Here is a 23,140-nt window from a genome sequence, read left to right on the forward strand (position 1 = left end):
CCAAGCCACTGCAGTTATGAAGGCGTTAACATTCTGCAGTAAAAAAGAATCCACCAGGAACAGAAAGAAAATGCAGCAGATATCACTCATGCGATTCCAAGGCATGAAGAAACAGTTTCTCAGTGGTGGTGCTCAAACAAGCACAGTGCTTTAATTTCAGCTCTTGGATGGTGCATTATATGGAGAGGCTCTGAGAGAGGTCTGACTGCTGAGGAGGGAGTGGGTTGAGAGCTGCAGCTCTATACAGGGCCTGGCAGTCTGAGGAGATGCAGGTGGCCGTCCGGACCCTGTGGTGGCCTCCTCCCAGGAGCCTACTACCTCTCCTGCTGTATTATCTGCTCAATACACACTGATACCCATATTTCCAACCTGCAATACATACACATAACACATGCACTCTGCAAAATGTTAACATCTACTTTGTGGTTGAGAATGCTAGAATCATAGGGCAATCTGGGAAACGATAGAGAAAATAACTGCACATTTTCACTAGACTAATTGCTAGGAGACAAATACAAACTTGGAAGTGAAGTCTGCATAGAGACAAAGAGGATGGTCTTGCTTTTAGACTAGCCTACCATGGACTCTGTTTGGAAGCAGATAAGTGCTGTGTGCTGTCAAAACAACATTTGGTAGATTATTGAAATCATAGACAATACTTTGTAGTCACACCCAATCAATCAAACTGGTGCTCGAATGATGTTTTAACCATGATGCTTGACCTTGCCACATGCTCTGGATTCCCTGTTTAGCTGACACGCTAGCTAAGAAATGTGAAGCTAATCATGCAGACGACCCTCTCTGTGGTGAAAATCAATAACAGTAAATATATCTGGCATAATTTCTACATGATAAATTAGGCACTACAAAAATATTGGGAGATTGCAGAAACATCAGACACATTCTCCTTCCGTTAACCACATTGTTCAACATTAGGTGTCTTCATTTTTTCTTTGTATCAAAGCTGCTCTCTTTTCTGCAATGTACAATCGTTCCTCACCATATGGATTCATTCACAGTGCAGTGCGGTTACGTTTTGGCTGGAGGAGAAGAGGGGGTCTCCAATGGAAGAGAGCCATCTGTTGGAACCTGAGTGGAGCAGAAGTCATTCTGAAGAGCGTCTCTCTCTAGGGGAGAGTCCGGAAGTGGAGTAAGCAGCAGGGAAGGCCAAACCCTGTCACTGGATAGCCCAAAGACATTACAAAGACTGTAATGAGCCACAAGAACTACTGCACAATCTGAGACTAGAGGCACAACAACAGAGGTGGAATAGGAGCAAGGTGTTACGATTCTACAAGGTGTAAAATTATACTTCCTTGGTCATTATATTTTGTTGAGGAGCGGTTAAGACTCCGGTTCTGCAACATAGTGCAAGCAGATGACGAAATAGCAAGCAATTGGATAGCAATTCAAGTTACCTTTAAGTTTAACTCATTCAAGTCAAAGTGTATTAGTCAGGTACACAGTTTAGCAGATGTCATAGCAGGTGCAGCAAAATGCTTCTAATCATCATGTATCTTTGACTCATCTGTGGTGTCTAGTCATCCAGGTTGTGACAGACAGCAGAGGGCTGCTGCTTCTGCCCCCGAGCCCCGCCTCATCCAACTGTCTGAGAGAGCTCTACTGCTCTGTTAACCAGCCACTGGGGAGAAAGGATTTCCCCAGCAGAGATGACTGGGGGGTGTCTACCTGTAAGGATCCCCCGTGTCTCGTGTCACTGCACTGTGTAGAAAGAAATCCCCCTCACACACCCTCACCTCCCTCCCTCCTCATACACTCAGACATCTCAATCAGGTCTGAGTGATAGCGCGGGAGACGACCAGGCCGGCGTGACGGCTGATCTGTGAAGGCAGCCAGAGATAACTGATAAGACATGGAAGCCACAGCTCAGGTCAGAGGGGGAAATAAAGAAAACAAAATTCCCAAGGAATAGATAACTTGAACAATTTTATTTGTGAAAAACTACAAGCAAAATTCATAAATATACATTTCTATTTGAAGCAGAGGAAATAATAAGGTAGCCTATAAGCGTTAAGCCGTGCACATGCCAGGAAACATGTATTATTCAACATTGTATAAGCTAGGGGACAAGAAGCGGTGATCCTTTGAAATTCGCTCCATACATTTCCACACTAGTGAAGTAATGTGACCATCTCACAGGGTGACCAATGACACATCAGCAAGTAGTAAGAAAGAAAACAGAACGCAAACGAGATTAAACAAAAAAATTGATTAATATACTGACCATACATACTTTTACTGAGCATTAACTTTAAAAGCATTGTACAAGACATTGTAATACGGGAAAATGAAAAGAGCTTGTTGACAATTCCACGATAAATAAGTGATGCCGAGACAGATTTTTCACTTTAAAATGTATGTCAAACAAAAAACAATGATAGCAAAGTTAAACAAACCATACAACTTTATGAATAATTTCTTACCATTTTAAAACACATTTGACAAAAACACATTTACTTGAAGAACAGTGCAGATGCAACACACTGGGCAGATGTCATTTCAACATCTAGTCTTGATTTACATTTGGTTGAGTTGTCAACTAAGATAAATTTAACGTGAAATCGAAATAAAATATTCACCATGTCAATAAAGTTGGGTGAAAAAATGAAAAACAAATCCCTTATGTTGGGCTTTTTGCAAATCCAATGAGTTTCCCCGTTGATTCAATGTCATCACATTGAATGTTTTTGTTGAAATTATGTGGAAACAACGTTGATTCAACGTCATCACATTGAATGTTTTTGTTGAAATTATGTGGAAACAACGTTGATTCAAACAGTTTTTGACCAGTGGGAAAGTCTGGAAGCACAATGACGGTTACCAAACTTTGGATCTGCACTGTTCTTCATGTAAATGTGTTTTGTAAAATTTCTGTGGAAATTGTTAAAAGTAGTCCTTATGGATAGAGTTGTATGGTTTGTTTAACTTTGCAATCACTGGTTTTTGTTTGACATACATTTTAAAGTGAAAAAAGTGAGTCTCAGCATCACTCTTTTACTGTGGAATTGCCCTTGTATAATACATTTAAACTGGAAATTCAAGTGATTATTGTTACTCAGTCAATAAACAAGCAGTCTATATTTAGGTGTCTGACAAACAAAGCTAAAAAAAAAAATGTAACCATCTTTACACAGTAAATTAAGGTTACTGGTCGCACAAGAACAGAACTGCTTGCGCGTAAAACAAAGGAAAAATATATCAAATAAAACAATGCCATTCTAATAAAGTTTGCTCTTGCACCATTTCAGATTATACATACAAGCAACGTTTTATATACCCAGCAAATGGCCATTTTCAATAATTTAACATACAATGAATCAATTCTATAATAATGTCACAGAAGTCAGTCATGTGAATATGGTTGCGGGTAAGGCATGTGAAAATATGGCTTTTAAAGCCAATTTCTTCTGGATTGCATTACAAAGCAAAGAGTTAATATTCTCAGTAAAAATGTGACCGATAACATATTTTTCTTCATATCTCAGCCAGACACCTCATTAATTCTGTTCACATTGCATTTTCTTTGAATGAATCTGATCTTCTTCCTCATTCAATGTAGCCTAGAGACTCCATATCTTTGCACAAAATAGAGTTTAAATAGATAATTATTACATATCATAATCATACAGCTGAACAGCAAAACGAAACTCAGGGAGGAGTCAGAAGAAGTTACAACTTATGCTTAGGCCATACAAAGTTGATTAACTTTCAACGGATTTCATTTTTTAGTAAATTGAGGCGAGTGACCGAAAAGAAGAAAAAAAAAAAAGAGTAAAAAAAATGAATTGAACTAAAGCAACCTTAGTACAACACCTAGCAACATTACCAACAGATTTTAGCCTTTTGGTAAAACGGTTTTGGAATGAGTCCCCCCCCCCCATGTCAGAAGTTGGACCATTTAAAACCTGTCCTGGCACAGTTCATTCAGTTTTAGGCACAGTAAATTTTTTCAGAGCATAGTTGTGCCATTTCTAATAATTGATGTGCTATCTGAAATAAATAGCACTCCTAAAGAAATCAGACCTACTCTCCCTATTATGATCAGCTTCAGCTTCTATTTAGCTTGAATTCTACATTCTTCACATCTCCCACTAACATACAAATTAGATTTTTAGACAGCTGAAGCAAGCACACACATTTTTCTTTGGGAAATGTGCCTTTTCTAGTTGCCATATTTATCTTTCCTTAGAAATGTTTACTTTGCAGGTTGACTAGCATCTATTGAGTTGTAATGTTCCATAAATTGAATTCCCAACTCTACTTAAAGTATCGACAAAACACGTTTTGTAGCCACATAATCCAAAAAGGAAGGCTACAGCTTATCTTTTGCCCCAAAAATACTGCTCACAATTCTCAAATTCTTATTTTGATTCACAGCAATTGAACCAGATCCCAACAATCGCGAAGTGAATTGTTTGTTTCATCAATAAATCATTTAAAAGACTCGATACATATGAATCGTAAAAAAGAAAAAGGGGGAAAAAGTGTGGTCGAGAAATGTGAAGCAGGCATCTGTTAAAACAGTAAATCAACTGTGTATGGCCTTATTGGACAACAAACATTGCTTATTCACAACACACAAATATGATTATCGTATCTACACTAAATAGATCGTAAAGCCTTTACTACAACACCTGCCCGGTGGACTCATGGTCACGGTAAGTTAGAAGGGTATGCCTACCTTGCCTGACCTGCTTTAAAGATGTCTATAGGGAGAGATTGAACTGGCCTGGTTCTCTGCAGGGGGAGATACTGTACGGAGGGCAGTGGAGCAGAGGCTCAAAGCACAGGGCTTTACATGGCTCCAAGAGCTTCTGAACACCGCAGAGATCCCTGCAGCTCACTGCCCATTGAACGCTTTTCATTGCCTCAAGTGTTCTCTAAGTAGAGAAACTGACTTGTGATTGAAATAATGTTAGTGTCTGTTCTGCTTATTCTCGGGTTTATCTAGGTAAGTTCCTTATAAAGTGGACAAGAATTACACCATTTAAATGGATTATATTAGTCTTTATTTAAAATGTATTTCATTTCACACATTTTATAATTGCATCTCAAATTGTTATTCATTTGTCTATGTATCATGTCATTATGAAATTCCTTTGGTCCTTCAATAAATAAAACTAAGATATACACATTTATTCTTTATACAATTTAATACAGTTAAGAGGAAATGATGGTCTATTTTCATCTAAGGAGAATGAGAATTAGAACCATTTAATTGGTTATTTAGGTAAGTGTTCACTGCTTTGAAAATGCAAAACAAAAATCAATATTATTCTATTAGCTATATCATCTACTTGCAATGTTTCTGCCTTCAATTAACCTACATATTGGAGTCTTAAATATATCTTAGCAGAAAAAGTCACTCAAATCAATTCTCAAATCGTCATGAACTGTCCAGGCATTTGCACTAAATAAACCGGAAAAATCACAACTTTGTAAACCAGAGCATTCAAAAAAACATTAGTAATCGTTCGCTAGGACTTCTAAAAACCTGAAGTCCCTTAGCATCAGTTGGATATCATAAACAGTATATGGCATCACTATATTACAGTTCAAACTGTGGTCTTGACAGGTGGATCTGAACTTGACCTTTCTTTCAGTCATTACAGAAATAAAAAAAGGTACCACACCTTTCCTCAACTGGCTAACCAATATTAAAGCGACGGAATGCAAAAACATCAACAACTTTAGTGTTTTTCACAATAGCCTACACTATAGAGTTAAGGACAGGAGACACGGACTGTATAAGATAGATGCTATATATCAGACAAAGGTTTGGGTGTGTGTTGAGTTGACATTGTAGGCCTTTCAAATCAAAACAAAGCAGGTGACCTTCATATGCTGCACATTCACCTCTACACATCAACCTGAAAGACCACATGGAGGTTCAAACTAAAATCAGACACGAGTGTAAGAGTGAGAGAGTGTGCGAAAGAGGGAGAGAGAAAGAGAGCGAGAGAATTTCTGGGTTATTAGCACTTTTGTTGGATCGTGTGAATGACAGTCCCACGTCGGAAACTGTTTCACAGTGTATCGATGTAGCACCAGTGTGTAGTGGTCTCAAGCGTCTTGTCCCATCCTACCAGTTCAACCATCAAAACAAGTGAAAGTGAGAGATGGGTACAACTACACAGCAAAGCCTCAACAAAAGAAAAGTCTCTCAAAGTATAAGGGTGCAACAAGTAATAAATAAGGGTCATGTTTCAGAGTTGCTAAAATGGTGGTGGTTATTGTGTACAGCAGATCATTTCTTTACACAAAAACAAAATGTCGGCCGCACATCCACGTACAAATATCAAACAATACATACAAGTGTCAGGATGCCACCAGTGGGGGCGCTATTCCCATCAGCCCCACTCTCCCGCCTGGGCCATGCTCAACGTGTACCCATGATTTGACGTTTCTCCATTAGGCGCACGCCATGGGCTACTCCAATCAGAAGGCAGACTGCTCCAATCAGCTAGCTTTCTCAGCATCCTGGGACGGTGATGGAATGAAGGCGGAGGCAGGAGGCAGGAAGGTGAAATATCTCCCCCTAAGGGATCCGATCCAGAGTCATCACGGAGCACCTGGACTGTAGGGCTCAGAAGGACTCGTCGTGCCCCACAGAGAGCTCTCCTTTGGGGGTGGAGGCGCGAGACGAGCTCTTGTCCATGCTCTCGGAGCCAGAGCTCTGGTGCCGCTGCTCGGAGCCCGAGCTGGACGTCACGGTGGACGAGGATGTGGACGAGGAGCGGGTCTTCTCCTTAAAGTCCGTTATGATGACCGTCACGTTCCCCACCGTTATGGCTAGCTGCTGAGCGGTGCTCCGGTCAATGTTCTTCAGTTTGGGCCTGGTCAGCAGGGGAGAAACACAGGGTTAGGATTAAATTGATAAAACTGCCTTACTAAGATACAACCACATTAAGGTGTGTAGTACAGTGTGGGTGGTTAGACCCAACCGCTCATTTCAATGTATACTACAAGGCCAACAGGAGTAAGAGGGATAAAGTGAGAGTGGGTGTAGAACATGAAATAGCATTTATGAAACACTTGAGTTTGATTTTGGCAATGAAGTCCTTTTCAACTTACCCAGAGTCAGATGAATTAGTGGATACCATTTTTATGTCTCAGTGTGAAGAAAGTTGCTAACTAGTGTTAGCACAATTGCTTACTAGCATTAGTGCAATGCCTGGAAGTCTATGGTAACAGCTAGCATGCTCCCCTAGACTTCCAGTCATTGCGCTAATGCTAGTTATCATTGGCTAGCAAAACTACCTCTAACTTCCTTCATACTGGATGCATAGACATAACAATGGTATCCATGAGTTCATCTGACTCTGGTGAAGTAGATAAGGTACGTCATTGTCAAAATTCCGAAGTATCCCTTTAAAGCGGCAATCAGCAGTTGAAACAATAACAGTGTTCTCCCCACCTCCGTTTCGGGAAAAATCTGAGAGATGGGGCTGGAGAAATGTAACCATAAATTCATATAAAAAGCTATGCATCCATGATATAAAAAAATGAGTTTTAACCATGTATTGAGACTATAGTGTTTGTTCACGTTTACTTTGTTTACAAACATTGGAGTAAAACAAGCTTATATTTTGGGTTCTCATGGGGTACGACAGTTGAACTAAGCTCATGAAACATTTATAAGTTATATTCTTCAAGCATCCATGGGAACATCTTCATTTATTAGTCCAAAACTGGATGTAACAACTGCTGATTGCCCCTTTTAGAATATCTTGTACGAGTTCCAATTTAAAAAATGCCATGACAGGTTCTCACAATGTCCAACTGGAAGATAAGGTCAGTACTAGTAGTGGAAGACATCTGTAAGAGGACAATGACCCACCTGGAGATGTGAGAGTTGTTGATCTTGGTTGTTGACTCCCCAGACTGTATGCTGGGTAGACTCTGATGAACGTCTGTCTTGGGTCTGCACAGAAAACACAGATGAGTATAATATGTATATATATATATTTTTTCTTCTTTAGGGGGTAAATCAGCTTTAATATGCAGATAGATTGTAGCTTCCATCAATGTAATTGTCTGCATCACTTCCAATCCTCCATATTTGTTTTTGCAAATACACATACATACAGTTGAAGTCGGAAGTTTACATACAACTTAGCCAAATATATTTAAACTCCGTTTTTCACAATTCCTGACATCTAATCCTAGTAAAAATTCCCTGTTTTAGGTCAGTTAGGATCACCACTTTATTTTAAGAATGTGAAATGTCAGAATAATAGTAGAGAGAATGATTATATCAGCTTTTTTTCAGCTTTCATCACATTCCCAGTGGGTCAGAAGTTTACATACACTCAATTAGTATTTGGTAGCATTGCCTTTAAATTGTTTAACTTGGGTCAAACATTACGGGTAGCCTTCCACAAGCTTCCCACAGTAAGTTGGGTGAAGTTTGGCCCATTCCTCCTGACAGAACTGGTGTAACTGAGTCAGGTTTGTAGGCCTTCTTGCTCGCACATGCTTTTTCAGTCCTGCCCACAATTTTTCTATGGGATTGAGGTCTGGGCTTTGTGATGGCCACTCCAATACCTTGACTTTGTTGTCCTTAAGCCATTTTGCCACAACTTTGGAAGTATGCTTGGGGTAAATGTCCATTTGGAAGACCCATTTGCGACCAAGCTTTAACTTCCTGACTGATGTCGCTTCAATATTTCAACATAATTTTCCGTCCTCATGTTGCCATCTATTTTGTGAAGTGCACCAGTCCCTCCTGCAGCAAAGCACCCCTACAACATGATGTGTCATGCACAAAGTAGATGTCCTAACCGACTTGCCAAAACTATAGTTTGTTAACAAGAAATTTGAGGAGTGGTTGAAAAACAAGTTTTAATGACTTCAACCTAAGTGTATGTAAACTTCCGACCTCAACTGCATATACATGTTATGGGCACAGTATGTTTTACATTAGTTATCTTGTTATTAGTCCCAACCTTCAGCTCCATTCAACCCCTCCCATTTATCTCTTAACACCATCCATATTGGATTCTATTTGCCATATATTTTTCAACTGTGCCGTTTCACAAAAGTTCTGAACCTTTCTATTTTCATTGTTTCTACAGATTGTAAATTGTAAATAAACAGTTGTGCAAAAAATATTATTATATTATTGATTGACTATGACTTTTCAGATCGCCCAGTAGTGCTATCTGCAGGGTTATCTTGTTGCAATTCTTCAGCCATTGCTGGACCTGTGACCAAAAACAAGCTACATATGGATAGTACCAAAACAAATGCTCTAATAATTCTGCCTCTTCGCAGCAAAATCTACAGAGCTGGGAAGGTTGTATCGCACATATAAATAACATTCTGTTGGTTGCAAGAATTCTGTATAATAATATAAATTGAAAAATTCAAAGTTTTGAATCTGGCATTGTTTTGCTTATCAGTTCATGAACCATGTGCCATGGAATTGGTACATCAAAAATCTCTTCAACTATTTTGCAATCTATATGGCACAGCTGTACATTCTTTGGTCCTTAAATAAAATTGGTATACTTTTAAAAATGTATTACAGTTCTTTAACCAATTATGGTCTTTAATGCAGGGCCGACAGACAAGTGCCTTACTTTTTCCCCCTTCCCTCTTCTATTTTTACGGTAACGCTGTAATTAGTTGGTTGTAATTTTGAGTAGAGCAGACATTTCCATGTTTTAGGTAGCTGCATGTATGACATAGATTATAGCCTTTTCTTTTATTCAAACAAATTATGTTTTTTTATCAAATAGTATATTTGAGTTTAACCACAATATATATTGTATTATTTGTTCTGTCTTTTCTGGTGGATTAAATTGAAATTGCAACCAACTTTCAATGGCTTATTTTAAAAATTGCAATATTTGGGAGATTATTTCCTTTTCAAATAACAATGTGAGAGGTTATAATCTGAATAAAGGGGGGAAAAAGCCTTTCATGAACATAGGGTGAGACATTCTTACTTATTTGCTAGAGAACCAGTTTGGATTTAAGTATAACTTTAGTATGACTGAAGCCATTAGTGAGAGGTCTAATGCTTTCATATTTAAGACTTTCTGCCCTCCGAATGTATAGTCATTATATAAATAGGCCTGTATAATTTTGTCTTCCTTTCCATTCCAAATAAAATTGAATATTTTTTTCTCTCATACAATAAGAAAAAGACAACTGTTCTCCAGGTGTAGGCAAGACCATAAGCAAATAGGTAAACTGGGATATCACTGAAGAGTTAATCAGGGAGATTTTTCCACAAATAGAAGGGTATTTACCTTTCCATGGTAGCAAGATCTTATGTATTGTTACTAACCTCTAATAAAAAATGTATTGGGAGTGAGATTATTTATTTAGGGATATGTATACCGAGTATATCCACAATACCATCAGACCATTTTATTGGTAAACTACATGGTAATGTAAAAGTTGAATTTTTTTGTGATCCAATACGTAAGTTAGTACACTTAACATTTGGTTGTAATCCAGAGAGGTTAGAAAAATGATCTAGATCCTATGAGGCTGTGGAGGGATCCAAGTTGTGGATTTAAAAAAAAAAACATGAATCATCAGCGTACAATGACACCTTTGTTTTTAAGCCCTGTATTTCTAATCACTTGATATTATTGTTGGATCTGATTTTAATAGTACGACGGCCATAATAAATAGATATGCCAATAGTGGACAACCTTGTTTTACTCCTCTTGACAGTTTAAAACTTTCTAAATAGCCATTATTTACTATTTTACACCTAGGGTTACTATACACGATTTTAACCCATTTTATAAGAGATTCTCCAAAATGTAAATGTTCCAGGCATTTCTATAAAAACTCCAGTCATACTTCATCAAAAGCCTTTTCAAAGTCAGCTATGAATAGCAGGCCTGGTTTCCCAGATTTTTCATAGTGTTTCCAGTTCTTGCCTTATATTATCTCCAATGTAAAAAACCTGTCTGATTAGAATGAATAACGTCTGACAATAACTTTTTAATTCTATGCGCTATACATTTTGCTAGAATTTTCACATCACAACTTTGAAGTGTAAGATGCCTCCAATTTTTATTAAACGGACTGGATCTTTATATTTCCCACTTGTATCCTGTTTCAGTAATAACGAAATCAGACCTACTTGTTGAGTGTCTGATAATCTACCATTTACATAAGAGTGGTTAAAACATTCTAATAACGGTCCTCTGAGTATATCAAAAAAGGTTTGGTATACCTGAAATTGTATGCCATCCAGCCCTGGAGTTTTCCCAGACTTAAAGGCTTTAATTGCATCAAGAAGTTCCTTCTCTATAATTTCACCTTCACATGAGTCTTTCTGTATGGCTGTTCATTTAAAGTTATTAATAGAAAAAAAGTCCATACAATTAGCTTCGGTTAAAGGAGCTGAAGGAGACAAATGAAAACACATGGTTAAAGTACTTTGCTTCCTCTTTCAAAATATAATTTGGTGAATCATTGGTGACTCCGTCATTTGTAACAAGTTTCAGCAAATAATTTGTGGGCGCTGAAGATTAAAAAAGAATTTGGTGCATTTTCCCCCATATTCCATTCAGTTTGCTTTACTTTTATTAATCTTTGTTGAATAAGTTCCTCCATTTCTTTTTCCTCCAACTTATTCTGAGCCTCTATGGTACAGTTTTCATTGCCATCTATCTGTTCTGTTAGACCTTCTATTTCCTTTGTTAGTATGGATGCCTTTGACCTGAATTGCTTTTGTTTTAGAAAGGAGTACTGAATTGCATGGCCTCTAAAAGGCACATTTAAAAGTGGCCCATACAATAAGCGGATTTGCTGTACCTATGTTATGTCAGAAAAATTATGTAATAAATTCCTCTGTCCTAGTTAAAAACAAGTTATCATCCAATAGGCTTTGATTAAATTTCCAATATCCTCACCCACATGGAAATTCAGTAAGAGTAATGTATATGCCAATTATTTGATGGTCTGACCACAGAGGAGTATATTAGTAAAGTTAATGTCTTATAAACACACACTGACCTGATCTTTTTGATGCTGGGTTTCTTGGCGATGGGCCTGGCTGGGCTGCTCTCTTTGATGCTGGGTTTCTTGGCGATGGGCCTGGCTGGGCTGCTCTCTTTGATGCTGGGTTTCTTGGCGATGGGCCTGGCTGGGCTGCTCTCTTTGATGCTGGGTTTCTTGGCGATGGGGCTGGCTGGGCTGCTCTCTTTGATGCTGGGTTTCTTGGCGATGGGCCCGGCTGGGCTGCTCTCTTTGATGCTGGGTTTCTTGGCAATGGGCCCGGCTGGGCTGCTCTCTTTAATGCTGGGTTTCTTGGCAATGGGCCCGGCTAGGCTGCCCTCTTTGATGCTGGGTTTCTTAGCGATGGGCCCGGCTAGGCTGATCTCTTTGATGCTGGGTTTCTTGGAGATGGGCCTGGCTGGGCTGATCTCTTTCCCTTTCTCCTCCTCTTGCTCTGGCTTTGCTGCTTGGTCGTTTTCCGGCTTCTCCTTATCGCTCTCGTCTTTATCCAGGGGAGGTTCTCCTTCTCCTTCTGGCTTCACTCTTTCCAGAAGCTCTCCCTCGGGGTGCTCCCCCTCCCCATCCAAGAGCTCCCCGTCCGGGCCGTGCTCCCTCTCAGGCCTCTCCTTCCTCTCTTTCTTGGGCGGGGGAGGCATCGCGTACTGCTGAGCCACCTGCTGGGCCACCAGCTGGGAGTTGATCCTGGGTTTCCTGTAGAGGCCAGGGCACAAATAGGGATTAGCAGGCAGCAGCGACTCCAGGCTCAGCTTACTCAGGACATGATGACCATGAGCAGCCCCTGCCTGACCACATAGCAACACACACACCCTCTCTGCATCATCTTATAAGGAGTTTGCTGGATTGAGTCGCAGTGCCTCTGTGGAGTGAAAGGGTTAATGTACACACACGGCTGGCTGACTGGATGCAAGTGACAGCTCTTGGTCGGGCTGGTCTGTTTGAAGAGTAATCTCACTAGCTCAGTGCTATAATAAAATGAATGTGGGGATCACAAGGTGGGACAGTTGAAGCATGTCATTTACGTCCTCTTATCTGATTACTGCAGCACTGACACCATTTGTCACAGACTGGGATACACAGAGACGTGCAGCCGCTCACTTACTAGCTGGCTAGCCCACCAGAGAAGAATGAAGTCACTCTCTGTGGCTCTCTGTCGTCACTCACACAGACACACCTAGCCTATTCTCTTTGAGCCAAACCCTTCTCGTTCAGCAGGCAAATGCGTTGTGAGTGAGAGATGGAGACAAATGAGTGCCTTGATAGATGAATAAAAAGATCTAGGATAAAAGGCTCATTGGGAGCTCATCACTCTTCATCCTGAGAGGTTAGAAGAGGTACTTCATTGGGGGGAAAAAAAAACACTTCAGTCAACTGAATGAGAACGCGAGGATTATCGTGTGAGTAACTCCCGACTAGGGGCTGTTCTTAGGCCGACACGAAGCAGAGGGCCGGGGAAACAGCCCTTTGGAGGGTGAAATTAACAATAATTCCCGGGTTATTGCTTTTATAAAACAGTTACTAACACATTTTTCAAAAGATTACATGTTTACATTCAAATATTTAACTTGTTGGGGATAGGGGGCAGTATTTGCACGGCCGGATAAAAAACGTACCCGATTTAATCTGGTTACTACTCCTGCCCAGTAACTAGAATATGCATATAATTGTTTGATTTGGATAGAAAACACCCTAAAGTTTCTAAAACTGTTTGAATGGTGTCTGTGAGTATAACAGAACTCATATGGCAGGCCAAAACCTGAGAAGATTCCAAACAGGAAGCGCTTTCTCTGACTATATCTTGGCCTTCTTGATCATCTCTAACCAAAACAGGGGATCTCTGGCATAACGTGACATTTTCTAACGCTCCCATAGGCTCTCAGAAGGCGCCAGAACGATGAATGGTGGCTTTGCAGGCCATGGCTGAAAAACATTAGCGCATTTGGTAAGTGGTCGATCTGAGGACAATGAGACTGGAGGCGCGTGCATGAGCCGACACCATGTTTACTTTCTCTCTCTTTGAACGAAAACAACGACTCCCGGTCGGAATATTATCGCTTTTTTACGAGAAAAATGGCATAAAAATTGATTTTAAACAGCGTTTGACATGCTTCGAAGTACGGTAATGGAATATTTTGAATTTTTTTGTCACGAAACGCGTCGGGCGCGTCACCCTTCTTTACCCTTCGGATAGTGTCTTGAACGCACGAACAAAACGCCGCTATTTGGTTATAACTATGGATAATTTGGAACCAAACCAACATGTTATTGAAGTAGAAGTCCTGGGAGTGCATTCTGACGAAGAACAGCAAAGGTAATCAAACTTTTCTAATAGTAAATCGGAGTTTGGTGAGTACCACACTTGGTGGGTGTCAAAATAGCTAGCCTGTGATGGCCGGGCTATCTACTCAGAATATTGCAAAATGTGCTTTCACCGAAAAGCTATTTTAAAATCGGACATATCGAGTGCAGAGAGGAGTTCTGTATCTATAATTCTTAAAATAATTATGTTTTTTGTGAACGTTTATCGTGAGTAATTTAGTAAATTCACCGGAAGTGTTCGGTGGGAATGCTAGTCACATGCTAATGTAAAAAGCTGGTTTTTGATATAAATATGACCTTGATTCAACAAAACATGCATGTATTGTATAACATAATGTCCTAGGATTGTCATCTGATGAAGATCCTCAAAGGTTAGTGCTGCATTTAGCTGTGGTTTGGGTTTATGTGACATTATATGCTAGCTTGAAAAATGGGTGTCTGATTATTTCTGGCTGGGTACTCTGCTGACATAATCTAATGTTTTGCTTTCGTTGTAAAGCCTTTTTGAAATCGGACAGTGTGGTTAGATTAACGAGAGTATTGTCTTTAAAATGGTGTAAAATAGTCATATGTTTGAGAAATTGAAGTAATAGCATTTCTAAGGTATTTGAATATCGCGCCACGGGATTACACTGGCTGTTGAGTAGGTGGGACGCAAGCGTCCCACTGGCCCAGAGAGGTTAAGGGCCTCCCGAGTGGCGAAGCAGTCTAAGGTGCTGCATCGCAGTGCTAGTGGTGTCACTACAGATCCGGGTTCGATCCCGGGCTGTGTCGCTGCCGGCCGCGACTGGGAGACCCATGAGGCGGCGCACAACGATCCCAGCGTTGTCTAGGTTAGGGGAGGGCTTGACCGGCCGGGATGTCCTTGTCCCATCGCGCTCTAGCGACTCCTATGGCGGGCCGGGCGCATGCACGCTGACACGGTCGCCAGTTGGACAGTTTTTCCTCCAACACATTGGTGCGGCTGGCATCTGGGTTAAGCGAGCAGTGTGTCAAGAAACAGTGCGGATTGGTAGGGTCGTGTTTAGGAGGACACATGGCTCTTGACCTTCGCCTCTCCCAAGTCCGTACGGGAGTTGCAGCAATGGACAAAACTAAATACAAATTGGACATCATGAAATTGGGGAGAAAAAAGGGGTAAAAAGTAAAAAAAAAATATATATTTTAATGAGTAAATTCATTTCTTTCATCCTTCCACGATATTGTCTGGGCAAAAGTCGTTAGCCAAATGAACTGGTTGTCCATTCCAAATGTTCTAAGCAAAAAAAGATTGCCATGCAGGCTACAGTAGCTAATCCTCCATTGCTAGCCAGCCAACTAGATCAAAACACAATCACACCAAGCAGCTGAAATGACAGCAAATTTCTTTTACCTTTGTTTCTATTGCCATTTCTTTGGATATATCCATTATAATCATCCTGATAAATGAAATCACCTGGCTCAGAAGTTGTCAGTCTCTTCACGTTCATTCTCTCTACGGCAGGTGGAGATTGCAACAAAAAAAAACCTTGTTGCACAGGTCAACGAGAAAGGCAGCAAGGTTTAGACTAGAGGTCAATCAATTAATCAACATGGCCGATTAATTAGGGCCAACAAATTTTCATAACAATTCGGTAATCGGCCTTTTTGGACGCCGATTATAGCCGATTACATTGCAATCCACGAGGAGACTGCGTGGAAGGCTGACCACCTGTTACGCGAGTGCAGCATCAAAAGGACAAGGTAAGTTATTAGCTAGCGAAAAGTGCAAATCAATCCCAGAACAGCAGCAAAAGACCTTGTGAAGATGCTGGAGGAAACATGTACAAAAGTGTCTATATCCACAGTAAAACGAGTCCTATATCGACATAACCTGAAAGGCCGCTCAGCAAGGAAGAAGCCACTGCTCCAAAACCGCCATAAAAAAGCCAGACTACGGTTTGCAACTGCACATGGGGACAAAGATCGTACTTTTTGGAGAAATGTCCTCTGGTCTGATGAAACAAAAATGGAACTGTTTGGCCATAATGACCATCGTTATGTTTGGAGGAAAAAGGGGGAGGCTTGCAAGCCGAAGAACACCATCCCAAGCGTGAAGCACGGGAGTGGCAGTATCATGTTGTGGGAGTGCTTCTTGCAGGATGGACTGGTGCACTTCACAAAATAGATGGCATCATGAGGGAGGAAAAATTATGTGGATACACTGAAGCAACGTCTCAAGACATCAGTCAGGAAGTTAAAGCTTGGTCGCAAATGGGTCTTCCAAATGGACAATGATTCCAAGCATACTTCCAAAGTTGTGGCAAAATGGCTTAAGGACAACAAGTCAAGGTATTGGAGTGGCCATCAGAAAGCCCCGACCTCAATCCCATAGAAAATTTGTGGGAAGAACTGTAAAAGCGTGTGCGAGCAAGAAGGCCTAGAAACCTGACTCAGTTACACCAGCTCTGTCAGGAGGAATGGGCCAAAATTCACCCAACTTATTGTGGGAAGCTTGTGGAAGGCTACCCAAAACATTTGACCATATTTAAACAATTTAAAGGCAATGCTACCAAATACTAAATGAGTGTATGTAAACTTCTAACCACTGGGAATGTGATGAAAGAAATAGAAGCCGAAATAAATAATTCTCTCTGCTATTATTCTGACATTTCACATTCTTAAAATAAAGTGGTGATCCTAACTGACCTTAGACAGGGAATGTTTACTAGGATTAGATGTCAGGAATTGTGAAAAACTGAGTTTAAATGTATATGTAAACTTCCGACTTCAACTGTATATGAAATACAAATGGTATAGAGAGAAATAGTCGACGGGTCATAACTCCTATAATAACTACAACCTAAAACTTCTTAACTGGTAATATTGAAGACTCATGTTAAAAGGAACCACCAGCTTTCATTTATGTTATCATGTTCTGAGCAAGAAACTTAAACATTAGCATTTTTACATGGCACATATTGCACTTTTACTTTCTTCTCCAACACTGTGTTTTTGCATTATTTAAACCAAATTGAACATGTTCCATTATTTAGTTGAGAATAAATTGATTCCATTTCTGTATTATATTAAGTTAAAATAAAAAAAGTGTTCATTGTTCATTCAGTATTCTTGTAATAGTCATTATTACAAATATTTATATATATATTTTTTTTAACCAATTGTGATTTTTCAACACCGATACCGATTATTGGAGGACCAAAAAAACGATCCCGGTTAATCGGACAATATATATTGTCCGATTAACCGGGATCGTTTTTTTTGGGGTCCTCCAATAATCGGTATCTGTGCTGAAAAATCACAATCGGTCAACCTCTAGTTTAGACTAACCCCAACTGTTGCAAACCATATGCTAACCTAGTAGCATAGGGAAATAATGTCTAGACACTTTTTCCCAGGGGAGATTAAGTTTATCTTGTTATGGCTTGGGGGCAGTATTTCGACATCTGGATGAGAAGCGTGCCCAAAGTAAACTGCCTGTTACTCAGGCCCAGAAGCTAGGATATGCATATAATTGGTAGATTTGGATAGAAAACAGGCTGAAGTTTCCAAAACTGTTAACCTCTATGGGACCGGCGGGACGAATTCGTCCCACCTACGTAACAGCCAGTTGAATCCTGTGGCGCAATTTTTAAAACGTTTGAAATACTATTACTTCAATTTCTCAAACATATTACTATTTTACAGCTATTTAAAGACAAGACTCTCGTTAATCTAACCACACTGTCCGATTTCAAAAAGGCTTTACAATGAAAGCAAAACATTAGATTGTCAGGAGAGTGCCCAGCCAGAAATAATCAGACACCCATTTTTCAAGCTAGCATATAATGTCACAAAAACCCAAACCACAGCTAAATGCAGCACTAACCTTTTATGATCTTCATCAGATGACACACCTAGGACATTATGTTATACAATACATGCATGTCTGTTCAATCAAGTTCATATTTATATCAAAAACCAGCTTTTTACATTAGCATGTGACGTTCAGAAAAAGCATACCCCCCGCAAACTTCCGGGGAATTTACTAACAATTTGCTAAATTACTCATGATAAACGTTCACAAAAAGCATAACAATTATTTTAAGAATTATAGATACATTACTCCTCTATGCACTCGATATGTCCGATTTAAAATAGCTTTTTGGATGAAGCACATTTTGCAATATTCTAAGTACATTGCCCAGCCATCACGGGCTAGCAATTTAGACACCCACCCAGTTCAGCCTTCACCAAAATCACATTTCCTATAAGAAAAATGGTCTTACCTTTCCTGTTCTTCGTCAGAATGCACTCCCAGGACTTCTACTTCAATAACAAATGTAGGTTTGGTCCCAAATAATCCATCGTTATATCCAAACAGCGGCGTTTTGTTCGTGCGTTCTAGACACTATCAGAATGCTAAATCACGGTCGTGCGCATGGCGCAGAACTTGACAAATTTCTAAATATTCCATTACCGTACTTCGAAGCATGTCAATCGCTGTTTAAAATCAATTTTTATGCAATTTATCTCGTAGAAAAGCGATAATATTCCGACCGGGAATCTGCAATTAGCTAAACAGCCGAAGGAAAATACTGCACTGGGTCGAATCGCGCACTGCCATAGGAGTTCTGTTATACTCACAGACACCATTCAAACCGTTTTAGAAACTTTAGGGTGTTTTCTATCCAAACCTGAACAATAATATGCATATTCTAGCTTCTGAGTTGGTGTAGGAGGCAGTTAAAAATGGGCACATATTTTTTCCAAAATTCTCAATACTGCCCCCTAGCCCATCGAGGTTAAAATAATGTCTGTTAGTATAACAGAACTGATATGGCAGGCGAAAACGTGAGGAAAATCCATCCAGGAAGTGGGATATTTTTGATGTATGTAGTTTCAATTGAATGCCTATTCAGTATATAATGGGTTAGGACCCATATTGCAGTTCCTATGGCTTCCACTAGATGTCAACAGTCTTTAGACATTGTTTCAGGCTTATTTTCTGAAAAATTAGGAAGAATGAGACCATTTTGTAAGTGGACTGTAGAATGAAGCAGAGCTGGTTTGTGCGCGTGACCGATTGCGCGCCCTTCGTTGTTTTTCCTTTCTATTGAATACGCTATTGCCTGGTTGAAATATTATCGATTATTTAGACAATAGACAACCTGAGGATTAATTATAAACATCGTTTGACATGTTGACGAACTTTACTAGTACTATTAGAATGTATTCGTCTGCATGTTGTGACCGCCATTGAGCCAGTGGATTACTGAACAAAACGCGCCAACAAAACGGAGTTATTGGGAAATAAAGAGGGACTTTAACCTCTCTAGGGCAGGTGGCACCAAATCGTCCCACCTACGTAACAACCAGTTGAATCCTGTGGCGCGATTTTCAAATACCTTAGAAATGCTATTACTTCAATTTCTCAAACATATTACTATTTTACAGCTATTTAACCTGTTTGGGATAGGGGGCAGTATTGAGAATTTTGGAAAAAATATGTGCCCATTTTTAACTGCCTCCTACACCAACTCAGAAGCTAGAATATGCATATTATTGTTCAGGTTTGGATAGAAAACACTGAATTTTCTAAAACTGTTTGAATGGTGTCTGTGAGTATAACATAACTCCTATGGCAGGCAAAAACCTGACAAGGTTTCATGCAGGAAGTACCCTGTCTGACAAGGAGTCGTGCGTCTTGCATCTGTTTATTGAAAAGTAAGGATCTTAGCTGTAACGTGACAATTCCCAGGGCTCCGATAGGCTCTCAGAACCCGGGAAATACCTGAAGGTTGACGAGGCAGCCTCAGGCTGAAACACATTATCGCCTTTGGTAAGTGGCGGATGAGAGGACCTTTGAATGAGGTGCGTGCACGATTCGCTCCTGAGGAGAAATTTAATTCGGCTGTTTAGGCTCAATGCATATTCCCGGTCGGAATATTATCGCTTTTCTACGAGATAAACGGCATAAAAATTGGTTTTAAACAGCGGTTGACATGCTTCGAAGTACGGTAATGGAATATTTAGAAATGTTTTGTCACGCCAATGCGCCATGCGCGAGACTGTGATGTTGCCTTCTGATAGTGTCTAGAACTCACGAACAAAACGTCGCTGTTTGGATATAACGATGGGTTATTTGGGACCAAACCAACATTTGTTATTGAAGTAGAAGTCCTGGCAGTGTATTCTGACAAAGAACAAGCAAGGTAAGAACATTTTTCTTATAGGAAATGTGATTTTGGTGGAGGCTGACCTGGGTGGGTGTCTAAATAGCTAGCCCTGTGATGCCGGGCTATGTACTTGGATTATTGCAAAATGTGCTTTCACCGAAAAGCTATTTTAAAATCGGACATATCGAGTGCATAGAGGAGTTCTGTATCTATAATTCTTAAAATAATTGTTATGCTTTTTGTTAACATTTATCGTGAGTAATTTAGTAAATTGTTAGTGAATTCGCCGGAAGTTTGCGGGGGGTATGCTAGTTCTGAACGTCACATGCTAATGTAAAAAGCTGGTTTTTGATATATGAACTTGATTGAACAGACATGCATGTATTGTATAACACAATGTCCTAGGTGTGTCATCTGATGAAGATCATAAAAGGTTAGTGCTGCATTTAGCTGTGGTTTGGGTTTATGTGACATGATATGCTAGCTTGAAAAATGGGTGTCTGATTATTTCTGGCTGGGCACTCTGCTGACATAATCTAATGTTTTGCTTTCGTTGTAAAGCCTTTTTGAAATCGGACAGTGGGGTTAGATTAACGAGATTCTTGTCTTTAAATAGCTGTAAAATAGTAATATGTTTGAGAAATTGAAGTAATAGTATTTCTAACGATTCAAAAATCGCGCCACTGGATTTCAGTGGCTGTTACGTAGGTGGGACGAGTTCGTCCCACATGCGCCAGAGAGGTTAAAGACAAGACTCTCGTTAATCTAACCACACTGTCCGATTTCAAAAAGGCTTTACAACGAAAGCAAAACATTAGATTGTCAGCAGAGTACCCAGCCAGAAATAATCAGACACCCATTTTTCAAGCTAGCATATAATGTCACAAAAACCCAGAAGACAGCTAAATGCAGCACTAACCTTTGATGATCTTCATCAGATGACACACCTAGGACATTATGTTATACAATACATGCATGTTTTGTTCAATCAAGTTCATATTTATATCAAAAAACAGCTTTTTACATTAGCATGTGACGTTCAGAACTAGCATACCCCCCGCAAACTTCCGGCGAATTCACTAACAATTTACTAAATTACTCACGATAAACGTTCACAAAAAGCATAACAATTATTTTAAGAATTATAGATACAGAACTCCTCTATGCACTCGATATGTCCGATTTTAAAATAGCTTTTCGGTGAAAGCACATTTTGCAATATTCTAAGTAGATAGCCCAGCATCACAGGGCTAGCTATTTAGACACCCAGCAAGTTTAGCCTTCACCAAACTCCGATTTACTATTAGAAAAGTTTGATTACCTTTCCTGTTCTTCGTCAGAATGCACTCCCAGGACTTCTACTTCAATAACAAATGTTGGTTTGGTCCAAAATAATCCATAGTTATGTTCCAACAGCGGCGTTTTGTTCGTGCGTTCAGGACACTATCCGAATGGTAAATAAGGGTCACGCGCACGGCGCATTTCGTGACAAAAGATTTCTAAATATTTCATTACCGTACTTCGAAGCATGTCAACCGCTGTTTAAAATCAATTTTTATGCAATTTTTCTCGTAAAAAAGCGATAATATTCCGACCGGGAATCTGCAATTAGGTAAACAGCCGAAAGAAAATACAGCATGGGGTCGACTCGGGCACGCGCCTAATTCCTTTGTCCTCTGATCGGCCACTTGGCAAAAGCGATAATGTGTTTCAGCCTGGGGCTGCCTCGACATCGTTCAGCTTTTTCCCGGGCTCTGAGAGCCTATGAGAGCCGTAGGAAGTGTCACGTTACAGCTAAGATCCTGACTCTTCAATAAACAGAGGCAAGAACAACAACACCTTGTCAGACAGGCCACTTCCTGCATGAAATCTTCTCAGGTTTTTACCTGCCATATGAGTTCTGTTATACTCACAGACACCATTCAAACAGTTTTAGATACTTTAGGGTGTTTTCTATCCAAAGCCAATAATTATATGCATATTCTAGTTACTGGGCAGGAGTAGTAACCAGATTAAATCGGGTACGTTTTTTATCCGGCCGTGTAAATACTGCCCCCTAGCCCTAACAGGTTAATGAACAAAACAAACATTTATTGTTTAACAGGGACTCTTGTGACTGCAACCAGATGAAGATCAAAGGTAAGTGATGAATTTTATCGCTATTTCTGACTTTCGTGACTCCTCTACTTGGCTTGAAAATGTTTGTATGCTTTTGTAAGCGGGGCGCTGTCCTCAGATAATCACATGGTATGCTTTTGTTGTAAAGCCTTTTTGAAAGTCTCAGGGGCAGAGAAAGACCATAGAGTGCCACAGACACAGGGTTAGCCAAGATTTGGCTCTCACCGGCACAGATAATCACATCACTGGACTGGGCCAGCTCAGTGAAAAATACCAGAGTATACCACACACATACACACTCAACCACGCCTGAGAGGTGCATGGTTTGCCAGCTACTCAGGAGACACAATCCTATGGCATAGCCTCCACATCTCATCTACTGCATTGCCAAGAGGTCCTGTTTATTGTCTAGCTGTTCAGAGTGTGTCATGATTAAAGAAACTCTCTGCAGGTTTGAGGGCAGATGGGCACTTCCATGCTTTCTGATCCACCTGCCTGAGCCTCAGAGACTGAACTGATAAACAAGCTCTGTCTGGCTCCTAGAAAATGTAGCCTAC

The 23,140-nt window shown here is 40.1% G+C and overlaps 1 protein-coding gene across 1 annotated transcript in view; it reads right to left on the reverse strand.

The window, feature by feature from the left end:
• Positions 1 to 1,930: 1,930 nt before the first annotated feature.
• Positions 1,931 to 23,140, reverse strand: part of LOC115150875 (RING1 and YY1-binding protein B) — a 48,192-nt gene continuing 26,982 nt past the window's right edge. Inside the window, exons 3-5 of the mRNA XM_029694649.1 lie at positions 12,010 to 12,702; positions 7,862 to 7,945; positions 1,931 to 6,857 (exon numbers count right to left, since the gene is read on the reverse strand). Coding sequence (XP_029550509.1) covers positions 6,608 to 6,857; positions 7,862 to 7,945; positions 12,010 to 12,702 — 1,027 coding nt within the window. The 3' untranslated portion in view covers positions 1,931 to 6,607. The remainder of the gene's footprint in view (positions 6,858 to 7,861; positions 7,946 to 12,009; positions 12,703 to 23,140) is intronic.

This window comes from Salmo trutta, chromosome 16 (assembly GCF_901001165.1).
Source record: "Salmo trutta chromosome 16, fSalTru1.1, whole genome shotgun sequence".
Lineage (NCBI taxonomy): Eukaryota > Metazoa > Chordata > Actinopteri > Salmoniformes > Salmonidae > Salmo > Salmo trutta.